This window comes from Thunnus albacares, chromosome 6 (assembly GCF_914725855.1).
Source record: "Thunnus albacares chromosome 6, fThuAlb1.1, whole genome shotgun sequence".
In the NCBI taxonomy this organism is placed as follows: Eukaryota; Metazoa; Chordata; class Actinopteri; order Scombriformes; family Scombridae; genus Thunnus; species Thunnus albacares.
The window spans coordinates 28,059,660-28,078,137 of record NC_058111.1 but is presented as its reverse complement, the minus strand read 5'-3'; the positions used below and the strand labels follow the sequence as shown (position 1 = coordinate 28,078,137).

General features: G+C 39.0%; 2 protein-coding genes and 1 long non-coding RNA gene across 3 annotated transcripts; 2 read left to right on the top strand and 1 right to left on the bottom strand.

Moving 5' to 3' along the window:
- The first annotated feature begins 1,059 nt into the window (after positions 1-1,059).
- LOC122984349 lies at positions 1,060-1,528 on the top strand. Its single transcript, XR_006403866.1, has 3 exons — positions 1,060-1,099; positions 1,284-1,400; positions 1,508-1,528. It is a non-coding gene; the product is annotated as an uncharacterized LOC122984349 (long non-coding RNA).
- A 223-nt stretch (positions 1,529-1,751) lies between these two features.
- On the top strand, positions 1,752-4,766 carry LOC122984340 (endonuclease domain-containing 1 protein-like; the record flags this gene model as incomplete). Its single annotated transcript, XM_044354725.1, has 3 exons — positions 1,752-1,895; positions 2,124-2,280; positions 3,574-4,766. Coding segments are annotated over 3 exons (693 nt in total), but the record flags the coding sequence as incomplete, so codon positions are not given.
- Positions 4,767-4,786: 20 nt separating this feature from the next.
- On the bottom strand, positions 4,787-15,992 carry LOC122984342 (TRPM8 channel-associated factor homolog). The gene is made up of 11 exons (XM_044354727.1): positions 15,346-15,992; positions 14,463-14,679; positions 13,892-14,171; positions 11,862-12,160; positions 11,287-11,461; positions 10,993-11,087; positions 8,923-9,133; positions 7,225-7,461; positions 6,370-6,593; positions 6,080-6,193; positions 4,787-5,137 (listed from the first exon to the last, which is right to left on the bottom strand). Exons 1-11 carry the CDS (start codon positions 15,990-15,992, stop codon positions 4,895-4,897), a joined length of 2,742 nt encoding a protein of 913 aa, XP_044210662.1. The 3' UTR covers positions 4,787-4,894.
- Positions 15,993-18,478: the final 2,486 nt, after the last annotated feature.

Genomic DNA, 18,478 nt, shown 5'->3' with positions numbered 1-18,478 from the left:
AAGAACAGAACTTTCTGCTTTTTATTGGAAATCAAGAATCAGTCTTTTTACCCATTGATGGATTAAGATGAAAGATTCTGTTTAAAGATAAAGAATATTTTGAAAAGTTGGCTGCAATATTATATGTGTTGTATCTGCTGTATGGTCATTTGTGTTTCTCTTGTAAATTTCTGTATCCACTAGGATGGTGTATTGGAGAAGACATGTTTGTATTTTGGAAAGTCTCCCATAAGAGCAAGACACAGATGTTCTCACTAGCTGCTCTGTGGCTGAACCTGACCTCTGACCTCTGGACACATGGAGCTAAAGATACAGGAGAAGTTTTCACATTTAGTTATGTGTTAGAGAGAGCAAGTAAGAGAACTGAGAGGAGTCCATGTGTGAGGTTTGCACACAACCTGCACTGTGGTCGTCAGAAAATTAACACATGTCCAGAGATATCATGACGTTACATAACCAAGAGCTTACTGAGGGAGACTGTAAGTAAACGGTCAACATGTTGTAAATATTCCAGGAGGTGATCTGGGTTACAGGAATGAACATCAGTGTATTTTTATTGTATTTGATCTCTTTAGTAGAGTCAGTGCAGTGACTAGCTTAAATATCTCAGCTCAGCATCATCACAGAAATGTAACTCCCTGTATGACGTACAGTAACTGCGGAAAATAAACTAGTTTCCAAGGAATTAGACAGCAGCTAAAAATGGAAATTCATACTGTATTAAGCAAGAAATGAATTGCATAACAGGCTCTCAAACACGATGGATGGATGACATGAAATATTGTCATAGTGATAACAAACAAAAACGATATCTTCATATACAGGATGGTGTATCAGATCCTCTACAAATGTGATCAGGACACATACTTTTGTAGTTTTATCACTTTTTGGTATGACTGTAACATTTTTACACCACTTACATCATCTACATTCACACCTTACCTGGAAGCCAAATTCTTGTTCCTCCCACACACATATCACATGTGAACAGCAGTTCAGATAAATGGAGAGGACAAACAAGGTGAAAGGTGAGGAGAAGTCATATAGAAGTCAGTTTCTTCTCAGGGCGGGCTGTGGCTACGGACAAGTGCAGCAGCTGGTGAGTAGAAATACACACACACACACACACACACAAGCACAGATAAACAACGTGATTTTCCTCTGTATGCAGGTCTGAGCTGTTACAGCACCTATTTATTTTGGTTGTATTCCTGCTGTGCATTGTCTTGTGGGATAAAATTAAATTAAAAATATTTTCTGTTTTATTCTATTCTTCTTTATAGGACAGTTAAGAATCCCTGATGCCAAAGGTTTTTGCCAGAATGCAAACCTTTGTAACTGTGTGCGCTCTTCTCTCGCTCCTCTTTTCTGTTTATGCAGATGTTGTGGAACGTTTTGAGGTTTGTGTCCTTCAGTCTCTTTAAAAACTTGAAATGAACATTAAATCAGTATATATTGCACAAATGGTTCACTTTGGAGCCTTTCTTACTATGTTATTTTGCCCCAGGATGTACCAGAATGTATGAAGTACTGCCAGAGTGGGGGGCTTCTACACCTGGTGCTGCCCGTCTCTGTCAGCGCTTCATCAACAGGTAGTGACAGGCTGCAAAGTGGAACTTAGACCTCTATACGTCAGTAAATATACAGCACTAATAATGTGAACTTTATGTAGCCAATTAGATGTACAGTAGCTTGGTTCCTTAATGTATCTGTTTCATTAACTTTGGCTTTAATTAATCGTTTGAATCAATCAACCACTAGTTCATCTTTGCACCACCAGGTACCACTTTGCCACACTGTATGACACGAACCACCGTATTGCTGTTTACTCTTCTTATCAATTCCAGCCCAGCAATGGAGGCGGCAGGGAGAAAAGATGGTTTGTAGAGCCTCAGGTTGGTAATGTGCATCTACTGATTTGGTCAAAATACAATATGAGAAAATAATCATCAGAATGTGTGTCATACATTCACATGTATAAATACACACGGTATATACAAGTATGTGGAGAGTCCTGATGCATTCATTGTGCTGTTTCTGTCCTTTTAAGAGGCTTCAGGTTGTAAAAAGTCAGTGACACCATTTGCATGTTTAAATGTGAATGTTTTTGATGTGTCTTATAGCTTGTAAACATGTCCTGGCAAGCTGTGATGAAGGATGGCTACTGGCTGGGGAAGGACCACCCTGGGGTCTTCCTGGGAGAGAAACAGGCTCTGAATGAGGATTACAAATACTCTGGCTTCGACCGTGGTCACCTCAACCCCAACGGACACCATGCAGGTAGTGGAGGGGGACAGCAGGTGGCAGTAGCCACCAGCCCAAGATGTCAGCTGAGCTTAGTTCAGCAGCAGTGATGTGCAGTATGGGAGACCCCTACTAGTGTTTCATTATTGCTGTAAATTAACACTCTTGCAGTGAGGGATTATCTTCTGTTCACACACTTTTAAATTTTTGGTTTATGAACTGATATAAAGAAAACAAATACACCTACACAACATATTACAGACTCCAGTCCAGTGTGAAGGTTTTTTCAGTGATTTTCCTATTTTTCCGGCATGGCTCAATCTGCAACTGATACCCCTCACTGTAGAAGTTCACTTACTTGATTTTGGGAGATAATGTGAGCTAACACAATAAATAATATTGTGTTAGCTCAGATTTCTGAGATATGCATTTAGCAGCATTTAAAACTATATAAAAAAACAGCAGAATGAAGGGAAAGTGAAAGGTATGAGTTAAAAAGCCTGTCATAACTAAACTTGATCTTCACAGTCTAACTTTGCATTAACTAATTACACAGAAGCACAGATGCGTTCTGAATAGCATACTTTTACTTTTTACTTTTAAGTATGTACTGCAGCTGCCCTTACAAAGTTTGTACTGTTGCATGCAGTATGCATAGAATTGGGACATGCTCCTTCATGTGTCATTGCTCTGCGCTCTCACGGTGGCTCAGTCGGTGTGACATATCTTGTGCTGTGGAGAGGATTGTGGGTCAGAAAAGCCAGAAAGGCATGCATACCGCATTTGACATACTATGTATTGGGACATGCTAAATCTTTTTCTGGCAAACTAAATAGTGCGGTAGTATGGGTATTGGAATGCACTCCTGGTTTAGGGGTTAATTCTGTCAAAGATGGCAGTGGGTGTCTGTGGCATCTGTTGTCATAGCAACCTGAGGGCAGCTTTGGAGGCAAAATAAAACAGAACTTGTGTGTCCTTTCAATTTTCACCTCTAGATTTTTGCAAATATTGATTAGAATATTAAGTGTGTATTTGTTTAAAAGCAAGGGAAGGTACTTCTGTGTGAGTGTTTAGGACTGTCTTATCAACCTTACTGGGTAGTTGTGTCTTCAGATAATCACTCAAATATTACAAAGATAATAATTTGGTGTTTTTTTCTAACTGGAGACAGCTGGTTTCCCACATCTCCAACCTTCCTGAGCATCCAACCAAGCCATCGTTCCACTTTCACACCACATAACTTTATTTTTTGAATCCACACAAACTTTATGCCTCTTGCCTCATTTACTGTGACTCCTTTATCTTTAACTCTCCACTCCTCTTTTTCAGTCCCTAGCCGCAATGCCACCTTCACCCTGACCAATGTGGTTCCTCAGAACCCCAAGCTGAACCAGAACGCCTGGAGGATCCATGAGTCCCAGCTAACTGACCTTTTCCGGAGAAAGTGCTCTAAGGCCTTTGTTCTGGTTGGTGCTATTCTCTCTGCAGACAACTGGATTGTCAAGAACAATGTGAAGCGCGTTAACATCCCCGACTACCTGTGGAACGCCTACTGCTGTGTGGACAACAATGGAAGACCCATTCAGAGTGGTGCTGCCAAAGCGAGGAACACAGAGGACAACTGGGTGGAAAAGCTCTCTTTGGATAAACTGGGAGAATTCCTGCAGCAGTTTTCCAATCAACCAGTAGGGGAACTGTTTTACAACAACTGCAGGGCATAAAATATTAGCAGAGGGATGAAGAACATAGAATTTTAGGTGCCATTGCACTTTGGTTTTACATAAGATTTGTATAACTGCAAAAAGTGTCAAAATTATTTTCAAAGTTATTTTCAAGTGTGGTGAAGGGAAAAAACAAATGGTGTTACCCTTTCACAGCTTTGAGACTAATGCATCCCATTACTCCTCTCAACCACAAACAGATGAATAAAAATAAGTACCAAAGGGATAAAGCAGCTGTTTATTGATGTTTTTTTTTCATTCACAATAAAGGAAAAATATCAACATACACAACTGAAAAACATATCTGTGTATTTTATAAACACAGTCCAAATTGCTGTCATTTGATATAATGTAAAAATGAATGAATCAATGAATGAAATAAAGTGTCTTGTCTTTCAAATTATGCACTACCCTTTCAGGGTTGTAGAAAAAAACAACATCCATGTAGCAAATATAAGTAACTTATAACATGTAGCTTAAGAGCATATGATCTATCAGGGAAAGACACAGCCTACTGATCTGTAAAATATCCACATATCTGTAAGAGGATTAGAGTTAATATACCCCCGAAAGGGGACCCTAGATTTCCTTTTCAATTGAATTATGTTTTTTATGTATGATTGGCTTTTACCAGAGCTGTGGGAAAAAATAATGTAAATAGCAGCAAGCAAAAGGTTGAGAAGCTGAAATTATGTGATTAGATGTTAGCACAAATGAATTACAGCAGCAGAAGGATCGTGATCTTATGCTCATCATTAATTTCTTGATTAGCATTAACTTTATCAACCTTTTTCATGATTTGAAATCAATAAATTAATAATATAAATCAGCCCATAGTTCATAACCAATTATCAATGCGCACTAGCTGATTATCAACATATCATATCATATCTCATCTCTCTGCACTTGAATCAGCAGCAGTCTACAGTTCAGTCATACTGGATCATGGGGTGGTCACTCCAGGGAGGCAGGTTGGAGAGTTTCTCCTCAGTGGCTGTTTCTATGGGCCAGCCCCAGGCTTTAAAGAATCCAGACAGGTTCATCTCCACAGTCTGGGAGAAAGTCTCAGCATACAGGTTCATCTTTCCTTTGTTGTCTTGGGGAAAGTTGCTCATCTTGTGGTAGGCAGCAAACACCTTCTTGAAGGCATCCCAGCCAAACTTTTCCTGGAGCTACATGGAAAAAGACAGAGGTAGAGGGGGTTGTGTATAGACAGAAAAGGTAGTGCGTTGGTGGAGGGATAACAAATTAATTGCAATAACTAGAAAAATCTAGAGAATTTTAGCCATGCTACAACAGAGTTGTGTAGGTTGTGATGTCAGTTGGTCCAGAGTAAAACATATTAACAATTGGATGGATAGTAAGGAAATTTGGTAAAAACATTCATGGTCCCTAGAGTATGTATCATAATGACTTTGGTAAGTTCATACATTTTTAACAACTAGGTCAAAATCTCTACTTTTCTAATGTATAAGACCTCGAAAAGCAATGACTGAATTCCTGTCAGCCTCATGCCATGTTCACGTCATTATGGACAGCAGAGATAGGAATGATTTCCAAGTTTATGACTTCCTCACATCAGATATGATTGGATTGAACTATGCAATCCCCTGGTGTGCCCTATCCAGGACCAATAGAGGCTCCAGGAAGCCTGGAAACTCCGAAATACTGTTTGGTGCAGCACAGATAAAGGAGACAGTTGTAGTCCGTTCAAATCTTTAGTTCCCCATTACCAATAACTGGAACTGAATGTGGTGTTGATTAACTCACGCACACTTTGCTGAAAAAAAACAACTCAATACAACAAAGAAGCCAGACTACACCCAGAGCTTGATGAAATGCAGCAAATATTAATGAATATTGTACACTGTACAAAGGATAAACTGTTCCAAATAGTGAACTTATCAAACCAGTCTTTACATCTTTTGACCTAATCCCAAAACTGCAAAATTGTTTCTCCATTTTTCAGCCAACAGTTTTGTTTTCTGTTCCATCTACAGTCAGGGTTTTCAGTCTTTTTCCTGTGTAGTGTTCCTGTTTTGTTTAAATGCAGACTCCAGTGTGACACAAGCATAATTTCTCTACAGATTGTAATATACAGATGTTGTCTTTACCTGCAAGTATGTTTCCAGGGCTACCCACACTGTCCAATCGCTGAGTTTCTTGCCCCCCTTAACATACTCCTCTATACCATTCTTCCGACTAGTTAAGGTCATAGCTGGATGAGCCTGTATTGAAGACATAACAATCATCATAGTACATCATGTTAACCAAGCGGAAATAAAAAGACAGAGAAACAATGTGATCATAGGTGAAAGGTAAATACTATGTTGCTTACTGATATGAAAATGTGTTGTGATGCATAATTACATATTTTAATTAGAATAAATAAGATTCACTCCACCTTTGACCTGTTGAGCCCCAGCACCTCTTCATGCACATACACTGACCACAGGTTACATGTGGCCTCTGTGGTGTGTGGTTTGAACTCCCAGCAACTTCTCTGTTGGTTGTGTCCCAGTTCGTGGATTTCTCCCCATAGGCCTTTTATCCTGGCATCATCTGGTCTGACAAGCTCAGCTGCTATAGATGAGTGCATCATGATAGGATAGCCTGAATGCATCCAACCTGGATGGAGAGAAATTGGTAATACAAATAGTGTTATAGGGATGTATCTTTAGGTTTCCATGACTATGGAAATCCACTTTAAGAGAGACTTCTCCCAAACATGGTCTCTGCAGTGGTACAGAGACTACTGCAGAGATGCCATTAGTGAGCTGAGTCACTGTGCTGAGCTCACCATTGCAAACACATCTTACATTAACCTATGTTTTCACATATAGGAATGCTTTTTATGCCTTCTGCCCCTGAAAATTATGGTAATTTATTTTCAATATATTGTTATACTACAGTAGCATTAAAGTAGTAGTAACTACCAAAGCCTTTTAAATATCTCTAATGGCGCTTGTCCAAATCACATAAAAAATGTAACACACAAGATAGATAATACTACATAGAGCTGCACACCCAAAGCTACTATAACACTATATACTGTAACACCCACTGTAGAGCTCAGAATTACACAGCAAGCACATGAGATCTGGGAGACTGAAAATCAATCAAACCTTTTTTTTTAGATTTATATTTTTATATTTCACAGTTTTAAAACTTAAAATAAACAATAATCTACTTTTACAAGACAGCAGCAGAGAAAACATTCGCTTGAATGTGTGAGAATGTGACCACAAAACACATTTACCAGCAGAAATCTGCACATCTGCTACAATGCGTTCTTTGCGGGCAAATTTGTGAGGTATGACAGCCAGTTCAGCGATGCCCTTCATGATGCTGTCCCAGAGCCCTGCCACCTCATCAGGGCAATCCAGATCTCGAACAACATGTGATGGTACAGTGAGGACAATGTTGTCAAACTCCAATTCTGCCCAAGGTGATTGAGCTGTGCGTAGCAAGGACCAATCAGCTGCTGTTGTTACACCTGAAGAGGACAAAGAGGTGGACATTACATTGAAATCAAAACAGAGCTTTGAATTATTGTAATTACTCATCAAAACCCCATTGAGAATGTGTTTTGTGAATAAAAGGTACTATGTTCATACAAGGCTGGATGGCTCCAGACCCCCAGGGCCCCAACAGTCCCATATTAACTGCATGGCAGTTGGGTTTTACTAATTAAGATCAGTCAGCCAACTGATGTGGAGTAGATGTAAATGTAGAGCATTAATATTTGACGTCTAGGTTCTGACCTCATCACTTCCCACAAGGAAATGTGAGCTATACACCAGCAAAAGACAAATTTCCATTATTGTACAATAAAGTTTATGAACTTTAAAACATTGAGCTCAGCATAGCAGGGAGTGGGGAGAAACAATACTAACTTCCCACCCAGGAGAAGGTAAACTCAGAGCTTACAGGTGTATGCTGGGGTGGAGGTGGCTATATGAACAGCAGCAGCCATAGCAGGCAGCAGCAACAGCTGACAATGTGCAAATGCATTCATGTCCAGCAGACACACAATTTAGATACTCAAGAGAACCACATGTGCATCCACTGTCCAAGTCTGTTTTGGAGTGTTGGCCCTGTCTTGTGGCGGAGCCCCTGTGGTTTTAAAACCTTAATTACTTTAGTTTATGTTGTGCTTACTAGGGGTGTAACGCAAAGCTACTATCTGTAGCTGTAAAAATAAAACTAGTCTAGTAAAAGTAGTAAATGCAGTAAAAAAGTAGAAAGAGTAATACATCATCTGTGTTCATCTCTATAGTGTAACTGGGTGTGGATTATACCAGAGACAGTCTGTCTAGTCTGCTTAATTTTCTGTATTGAATTGTTTTCTACAGCAACTTATAATCATTCATATATCTGTAATATTAGCTGCCAACAAAATAACATGATGTACAAAAATTGATTAAATAATAAAATAGGATTTTAATTTTGAACCTCATCTTCAAAAAGGAGGTCTAGTATAATTGTGGGTAGAAATAAATAATGGAAAAATACAAGTCAGAAGTGTTTTAGCCCATATTGAATAATTTTCTTTAAAAGCTGGAGGTTGTGTATATCATGTGAGGAGGCCCAGATGGAAATAATTTTTGGCTGAATAACATCTTTGGAACATCAGTGAATCTTTAATCTGCACTGCACAACAAATCTTTTGAGACCTAATGAAAAGTTATTGAGGATGAACCTTGTTGTCTGAAAATGGGAGTTAAACCTAAATACACATCAGTGTCTCAGCTTGTTTTTGTTTGCACTGAATAATATTGCAAAATTTTTTATGTTTTTCATATCTGTTCAAAGCAGATTATCTACATATATCCAAATAATGTTGTAGTTTACAGCCCTAGTGCTTAGATGGTTCACATTCTTAGTAAAGTCTATTTTAATCTAAATCAAACTAATTTAAATACAGAAAGATACAGAGAGTATCACACAAACTCACCAGATTTATAATATGGTGCACGTACAGCTGTCTGCACTGTGACCTCTACCCCCTCCACCTGTGTGTTGGGTGGAGCCACCAGGTAGATGAGTCCCCCCCACAGGTTCCACACCTGCATCTTCTCTGTGGTAACAGGAAATTGCTCATGAACACGTGGTGCTCTCTTCAACTCTGCAGCATTGAGATAGTCTGTTTGACAGCCTATCTGGATCTGAAGAAGAGATGGAATATGTGTTACTGCTTTGAAAACCTGTATGAGAGGTTTACTGTACAGTTTGGTTTTTCAATAGATGCATATATAAATCAATAAATGCAAGGCATGGATGAATGGAGGAATAAAAATGTGAGATAAGAAGATTATTATAAAAGACAGCTATATTTATAGATATTTTTCCCCATTTCCAAACAAATACTTTAATTAGTAATTCATTCATTAATGGGGTTTAAACCAGATTTAGCTGTATACATGTGATTGGTCCCTGTATCGGATAAGAGAAGTGATTGGTTCCTAAATAATTGGGTCCAACTCCCAGCTGTGTATTAACTCTGCCCTTGTGTATATTACCAAATTGAACCTGTATACTCCAAACGCTCCGAAGATGTGAGCCAAACAAACAATGAAATGTCGGTATTTTGTCCTTCTTGACTTGGAAATTTGAGATGTGCCACCTTTTCATATTTTTTGGAATATACTCACTTTAATTCAGTCATTAATAAACCTGAGAGAGAAGATTTCAGTCCTGTATACAGAGTTGACCTTGTGGAGAAATACAAGCCTTCATTTTGAAGGTTGTCACTGTAAAATGTATATAAACCTTTGATGTTTTTCAAACATTTAAATTGTGTTTTTCTGACAAAGTACAACAGACATTTCCTTTATAGAGCGCTGAAGTGAAGCCATAACTTCCAGGCTGAGTTTCAGAAGTAGGAAAACCTCACTGAATATAAGACTGACATTTGTAATAACATTTGTACTAACAACATCTTATACTAATGGTGTATCACTACAGTATGGATACATACTGTACATGTAGGTACAATGGAACAAGATGTGAAGTTAGGGAATAAGGGGTAACAATCATGTAAATTACATTATGGGGCTATAGTACTAAATATATAGTATTACACATGGGGCTATAGTACTATATATATAGTATTACATATGGGGCTATAGTACTATATATATAGTATTACACATGGGGCTATAGTATGACCTACTGAGCAACAATCTGACGTTTGGTAAGAATATTTAAAGATAATTTATACTGTAAATATTTGTGACTACCAGGTACCCATTCTAAAATTACAGTGTACTGTATGACCATTACTGAACAACATAGCTGTAGGCTTCCCAGTTACACTGTGACAGGATGTAAAATCGATCATCTGCCTTGTTGGCCGTTCGATAGATAGTTCTGGTTTTCAATACTACATCCATCCTGTTCTCTTTTACTTATATGTTCTGTATGTTTCGGTACATACTGTAGCCTACTGGTGCACACAAAAAATTACACTGTAAATAGTGAATAATTAGGCTGTACGTTGTGGGACATAATCTAAAGAATTACACCAATTTAGTCTAGAATATAGAAAGTAAACCCAGGAATTAGATTTTTAGAAAGAAATGCTTAGTGAGAGATTGCATTGAGTAACTAATGTAACAGAGGCTAGCCCACGGCTTGGCTCTCTATTAAGGGTGCATAAGATCTTGTTAACTTGTATTCAGAAATGTACAATGAATTAAATGACTCTGTGTAATGTGACAGGACCGATCACAATACTGATTACAATATTTTAATTTCATGATATGTCCGATATACTAGGTATATATCATTGATGTTTGATTTTAAATACTTTACTCCAATACAGAGTGACATGAATTATGAACTGAAGAACAATAAGCGCAGTTGCTTCTTTTGTAAAGTTTTTCTATATTTTAATTGTTAATCTAAGGACAGAGGGTGTGCATAAAGCCCTTTGAGACAAATTTGTGATTTTGGCAGTTTGAATTGACAGAAAGTTGAAAGAAACACTGTAAACTCTGTAATTATTTGATTTTGTGTACTGTACCATCCATCCCTTGTTGAGTATCTCTGGTGGCATGATCATGTCGGTCTTCATACCAGGAAAGAGGTACAAACCTGTACTAAGCCACTCCTTCCCTCCTGAAACACACAAAGAGGAGCAAATGTTATATATGGATGTATGTAAAACAGGCACAAGAAAGATTTCACCTTTTTCATTAATGCAGTGTAATATCACACACAGTACTACAACATATTAAAATGTACAGAGAAAAATTACTGGACTGCAAATTTCTCACATAATTATTTTACATATTTGTTTACAACAACAAAGACTGACCTGATGTGTTAGCGTTAATTTTGATCCTGTGGTTATAGACAAAAGGCATCGTGGGGCTATGCTTGATGAGGTAAGGCAGGAAGGCATCAGGATCTGGGCAAACCTTACATATTTCTGGCCCCATAGTGAGGAGCAGGCGTTCTTTGGGACTCTTTACAGGGTTCTTCTCACTCACCTTGGAAGAAAGTGAATATTAATAATTATAAATCAGATTTCTCTCACACAGGCTGATTGGTTGAGAGCCAACAGTTTTCCCGTGGTCACAGGAGGCCTAGCTTAGTGATGAAGATGAAATACATTTGTAGTACAAAACGAAAATGGCTAAATACTAATTATTATTATTATAATTTGATAAGTATTGTATGTTTTTTTGTAAAGACGTCAAGGTTATTGTGAGGTAAATACCTGGCAATATTTTGTAAGCCTGAAAGCCATAAAAGTCTAATAAGCAGATTTACCATACAAGGAACTAAATCATTGAAACTTACTATAACTCAGAAATTAAACTAAAAGAGACGCCTTCTTTATAAAAATACTAATGACAATCATAGACAATAAAGTCGTTCACTGCCCACCTGTGGCATGCCCGACTTCAACATGTCAGTGAGGATGGACAGCACCAGTGTGTAGGAGTAGCTGTCATGAGCTTTCATGTTCAAGAAGCTGGAACAGTTGCTGCCCAGTTTTTTAAGGTGTTCCTCTTCATGCACGGTGAGTTCTTTGCCCTGGATGACATGACCAGCGAAGTGGCGTAGAAGATGACGAAAGTGGTAGGTGTCTTTCATGGCCTGACTAGGCACAGGGGCCTTGTACAAACCTCCTCCAATTGTTGTCTCTAACAGGCTCAGGCCCATTGTGTTCAGGATCTTGTTTCCTGAAACACAGATAAACAAATCTGACTTCATCAACTGTGCTGTAACATTCATCTTTTATGGTTAGGGGTTTGACTGATTAGGTCTAATTATAGGCTGCATAAAAAGATGGACATAGCAAGGTGTGACATCACCCACTGGTTTGCACTGGAGACAGTTATTGACTGTATATAAAGATGGATGCAATGCCAGCTCCCCAAAAGTGAGGCCAAAACATCTCAGTCGCCCCCTGGTGGCTGGCTGCAGTATAGATAATAAATCTCGCCCCCTCCATGATCATGAGTCAAACTAAAAAATCAAAGCACATGTCAAACATATTTTTCCCAAAGATGGTTTCCGTCAAATTACGTAGTAGTCTGATCACACTGATGTATGTTCATGTGCTCATTGTTCTGATAAGTTTGTTTTAATTAGTTATATGACAATATAAAAAGGGGGTGTAAGGTCATGATTGACAGCTGTGACAGCCGTTGTCAAACCTCCGTCACATGGCAGGATGGCTCAGGGGGCGTGTTCCACAGGTTGTCATCCCGCTGGCCAACTCTACTGCACAGACTCTGGCTCACTATGACATCACACACATCACACAAGCAAAATGGCAGCTCCCGAAAAGGAGATATTTTGGCTTCACCTTTGCATAGCGGTAGGAAGTGGAGACTCGTCCATCTTTATACAGTCAATGGACCCGGTTTGAAGGGTCTGAAACCCAGAGTTGCAGTTTACTGTCTGCGCCATCTTTTCCAATTGGACCCAGGACCTTCCAAATAGGGAGTGTGGGGTGTTCAACCTCTGGAAACATGCCTGTTACCTTGGAAACACTGAGCAGTGCAGACTTGGGCTAATATCAGCTACTTTAGCTAAATTATACTAAAACTGCAGGTAAAGTTATCAAGTAACATTAAACTTGGTGAAATATTGTGATGTGTGCGTGTGTATAGGATGCAGAGGATCAATTTCCTCATGGGGATCAATAAAGTACTTCTTCTCTTCATAACTCGGTGTATGGTGCTGATATTCAACATTTTTCTAGACTTAAGTTTATGCAGGTCTCTTATATACATATAAAACAGTAGCCTGTTAATAAAGAATTATCACTTAGGGTTATGTTTAGGGTATCCCAGAGTAGAGATCTGTGTCCAAAATGTTGGACATTGAGACGTACTTGTAGAAGACCCAACCAAACCCAAAATTAGCACAGTCCGACCTGATCTGAATGAACCTGACAACAATTAGACTGGATCCAAAATGCAGTTCACCTGAACAGATCCTAATAGAGAAAACACCAACACTGGCAGCAGCATAATGTGCTTTCAATTAACAAGCAGCTGGGGTCAAAAATAGCTGCAATATAAAAATAATATAATAATAATATGGATGTAAAGTCCTCAAAACCAATTCCAAAAATAATTTATCTATGATTTAAATACTAATATAAATAACTGAGTTCTATTTTCTGCACCAAAAATAAGACAAGACTCAGTGTTCTCCCCTGTGTGATTGACTTCCTCACCACCAGCAATTGATGTGACAATTACATTGCGTTTCTGCTGCAGATCCACCAGCCTATACATACTCTACCTCCCGCCTTTGAATTCACCTTCACTTGAGCCTGTCCTTTTTGTAGTTTGAGACTGCAAATGTGTTACTCATTTAGCAATGTCTGTAGCACGGGTATATGTCAGAGTTCAGTACAACATCACAACATGATCAAATCTTGTTGTGTGTTATCATACCTAAGAATTCTGTCATTGGGTTTTGTCCTTCGTGTGTCTGAGCCCACCACCAGGCATGTCCACCAATCAGGAGGCCTCCTCCCTCTGCCACAAAGTCATGGATTTCCTTCACATGTTTGTCACTGTATACGTCACACACAAATACACTTAGGTCTTTCCTGAAGTTTGTCTTCTCACACTTGTGCTTGCTGTGAAGGCTGAGTTTGGGCTCGACACCAACAACCCCCTTCCGGCCTTGGTCCAACCAAGTAATGGCATTGTTCCAAAATGAAGCCAGTGTCTGTAATGAAAGGAGTCATCCCCAAAGAGATAGTAGTTAATCACACAGAAATATTGGCACATCAACACTGTAACACTGCAGATGCCTACCAATTGTTGGTGGCCTTGAGCTAATATCAAAAGAAATGCACAAAGTTATATTTGTACAATATGAGGTATGACATGACCATACCATATTGATGCTACACAAAACTACATGAGCAAATTTTCATTGTGCTCAATTTTCATTATGTGAAAACCAATTTCTGTTATTTAAAGGAATTCTAAGACTAATCATTAAGTCAGACCTCACCTTTTTTGAGAGAAGACATTCATGTGCTACCACAATGACCCGTCCGTGCCCATAGTAGGCTCCTGCCAGGAATGCCTGTCTATCCTTGGTGGTACCAATGGGGAAGGCTAGTGGGCCGTGGACCAGAACCTCAGAAGCTATAGATTCACCCTGGAAGTCAAACTCGGAAACCCCCTTGAGTAAGAACTCTAGGTCATCCTCAAAATCCTTACCAGTACTGTATTAGCAAAGGGCAAATTGAGGGAGAGAAAGAGAGACACAAACAGGGAGATGGAAGAGAAGGAAAAGAAAATTAAAACGTTAGGAACGTCCATCTTCTTGTCTATCAGTATTCTTAAATTAACTTTTCAGTAGGCTGGTTTTGTTTTTGTTTTGATTTTTTTGCAGTATCTTTGATTGCAACCTTTTTAAAGAAAATCTTAAAAATTGTTCATGGTTACTAAGTGTACTAAAGTTAGCTGTATAATGAATAAAACGTGGTGTATTATGCCACTATTGTGGATCATGGGTTAGCATATTATAACCCAGACAGAACCTACATGGGACATTTCTGCAAAACCCTTCAATTACATTCGAATGTGTTGTTGTTTTAATTAATTACTCATACAAAATCCATGCAGGGAAACCCCAGTATGATGATTAAGATGTGGTTGACTTAGGCAACAAAAACGTATTACGCCTACCACAATGCTAATCAAATATTTTGAATATTACATATGTTAATTAAGTTATTTGAATATTTCAAATAAATTGCTTCAGCAATAGCGCAGAAAATGTAGGTATTAATAATAGTTTCAAAATCAGAAGGATGGCAACACACGGAGCAGTTTTCAGATTAAAAGAAAAGTCACGTATTTGAAATGAAAAAGAAGTATATACTTACGCTAAAGCCATCCAGGAAGATGGGATCTGAGGGTAGACAGGCAGGACATCTACCTCCCCATAATGTGTTGAAAAGTAGATCCCTGCCACCCCAGACACCTTATTTCCTGGAAATTGAGAGATTGTGTTCTCCTTAGGGTTCTCTGTAGCCCAGTGCCACGCCTGCCCAGCTATCAGCACTCCTCCTCCGGCTTTCAGAAACGCCACCAGGTCCTTTGCGTCTGCACCCACTTTGTAGGCATCTGTCACATACACGCCAACCTTTAGATTGTTACTAAAGGCCTCCACAATTTTGGCTTGGAAGCTGGATCTGCTGAGATTATCAGCGACTCCCTTGACATTCTTGTGGACCCCCACGGCCAGGTTTTCAGATCCATCTCCTCGCAGCCAGGTCAGAGCGTTCTCTACCAGAGCAGGAAAGGTGGTCAGGTAGCTCTCGTGACCCAAGACAACAATCCTTCCACGGCCGTACATAGAGGCAGCCATCAGGACCTGGCCTCGGCTGTTCATTACTAAAGGAAAGGCATTGTCTCCGATCAGAACCAGGTCACAGGGAACAGAGGGACCATTGAAGTCCAACTCTGTCAAGCCTCTCATCAGGGAGATGTAGGCCTTTTCTTGGGAGGACTGGGTGAGCTGGGTGGACATAGTGAGAAGGACTGATGCTCTGAAGGTTGGATGAAGAGGATGAAGAGCACAACAGTATAGTTGTGCCTAGATGGAGGTGTGTTGTGTCAGGCAGGCTGTCCTGTGGGGGTAAAATAGAATTAATTTACACATATATGACAATAAAGTTATAACATTAAAATGTCCATCAACTGGCTCAGAGACAAAAGGAAAATCAGCAGTTCTCCAGTTGTAACATTGAGGTCCAAGAGTTTGCAGGTTTTCAATTGATCCAAACAATACAGAAAAACCAAAGACTACAAATTGATTTTTACCTGAAAGTTAAGTTGGTTCTGATTATGGTCTTGTTTCCAAACAGGCAACTCACCAAGTACACTACCAGACAGGAGTAAAGAAAGATAATATGAACAAGAGAGCAGGAAAGGAGGGACTATTTAAAGGGAAAGTTGAAAAGAATAAGAGGAGGGATCTATGCGATGGCTACTTCTCATATTTCTTCACACTAATTCTTTCCTGGTATGTAGTCGGTTAGCATGGGCTTATCAGTACCAGAGAAGGTAATGAAAACTGCAATGAATTATGGCTTCCTGTCTCCAAAGTGAGACAGGAAGCCATAGTCTGCCAAAGTCTAAGTCAAAGTTTATACTTAATGCTTATTACGAAAACCTAATAATATCAGGTCTGCGTTGGTACTATGTTCTGTATTGTCAGATATGGTTACTGTATAATAACAACAGGAACACAAAGTGTGTACAGTAATAATAATAATAATACGTTTATTTAGTATAGCACCTTTCACAGAAATAAAATTCACAAAGTGGCTCACAAGAATAAAAGTTAAAAACATGACCATGAAACATACAAACAATAGAACCATATGCCAAAAGTTATAGTTAACATAAAAACAAACACAGGCAACAGGGTACCCCAAAAGAAACAAACAAAAGAACAATCACTTCACAACACACACATCTCAGGTGACACAAAGGCCAATTTAAAAAGATGGGTCTTAAATTGCTTTTTAAAGGCCTCTATAGAGACTGCAGGCTGTATGTGTAAAGGAAGAGAGTTCATAGTGTTGGAGCCACTATTGTAAAGGCACGATCACCTTTAGTTTTCAGCCGAGAGCGAAGGACAGCCAGTGGGTCCTGGTCAGAAGACCTAAGTGACCTACTGGCAATATAGGGATGGAGAAAATCACAAATGTACTCAGGTGCCTGTCCATGCAAGGCTGTATACGTGTTAACAGGAACCTTAAAATGAATCCTAAACCAGATGGGAAGCCAATATAAAGAACTTAAAATGGGAGTGATGTGAGTCATCCTGCTGGACCTGGTTTTCTAGAGGAACTAGAAAAAGGAAATTAAGTGTGTGAAACTGTGTGAAACATCTTGAAAAATCATTACATTCACAATGTCACATACTTTTCTCACCACAGTTCCCATGTGAACCGGTTTTCTGAGTAAATGAGGCCATATGTGCACCTTGTTCCAAAAAAAGTTTACTCTTTCACTGCTTTGCTTCTTGCTTGTAGTTGGCTTTACTGAAATGTGTATAAAGGCTCAGCATCCAAGGTCCTCATCAAATACATTATATTTACCTTCATTAAAGCTGTGTTCCTCTTATTTTACACATTATGACCAGCTCATTCATGCAGAGTACAACTCAGTCTGTATACTGACAGGAACCTTAAAATGAATCCTAAACCAGATGGGAAGCCAATATAAAGAACTTAAATTGGGAGTGACGAGTCATTCTGCTGGACCTGGTTAACAGCCTTGCAGCAGCAATCTGGACCATTTGTAGATGATTCAGAGATGAATTGCTGAGACATGTGAAAATGGAATTATAATAGTCCAGCCGGGAAGATACGAAAGCGTGAGTAATCATCTCAAGCTCCAGTTGTGATACGACAGACCTGAATTTTGCAATATGATCGCAGCATAAGAGACAGCAGGTATGATAATAGCCAGTTCTCTCTAACTCTCTATTTAGAACTAGAGGAACTAGAAAAAGGAAATTAAGTGTGTGAAACCTGCTTATCTTGAAAAAACACATCCACAACATCCTCATGTACGTTTCTTATCACAGTTCCTTTTCTGAGTAAATGAGGCTGCACCTTATTCTAAAAAACGTTTACTCTTTCACTACTTTGCTTCTTGCTTGTAGTTGGCTTTACTGAAATGTGTATAAAGGCTCAGCATCCAAGGTCCTCATCAAATACATTATATTTACCTTCATTAAAGCTGTGTTCCTCTTATTTTACACATTATGACCAGCTCATTCATGCAGAGTACAACTCAGTCTGTATCCTGACTCAGTTGTATACTGTCCTCTAGCTCTGGAGCTAAACTCCTGATGACTACCAGGGTTATCTCTACTTGGACTCTAGTGTCTTTGGATCTTAACCCATACTAGGTCTAAAAGTCAGGACATCTAGACCGCTGCTGCTTCATTTTTTTTTTAACCTTTTTGTTATCCTTACCATATTCAATGTGTTCTATGAG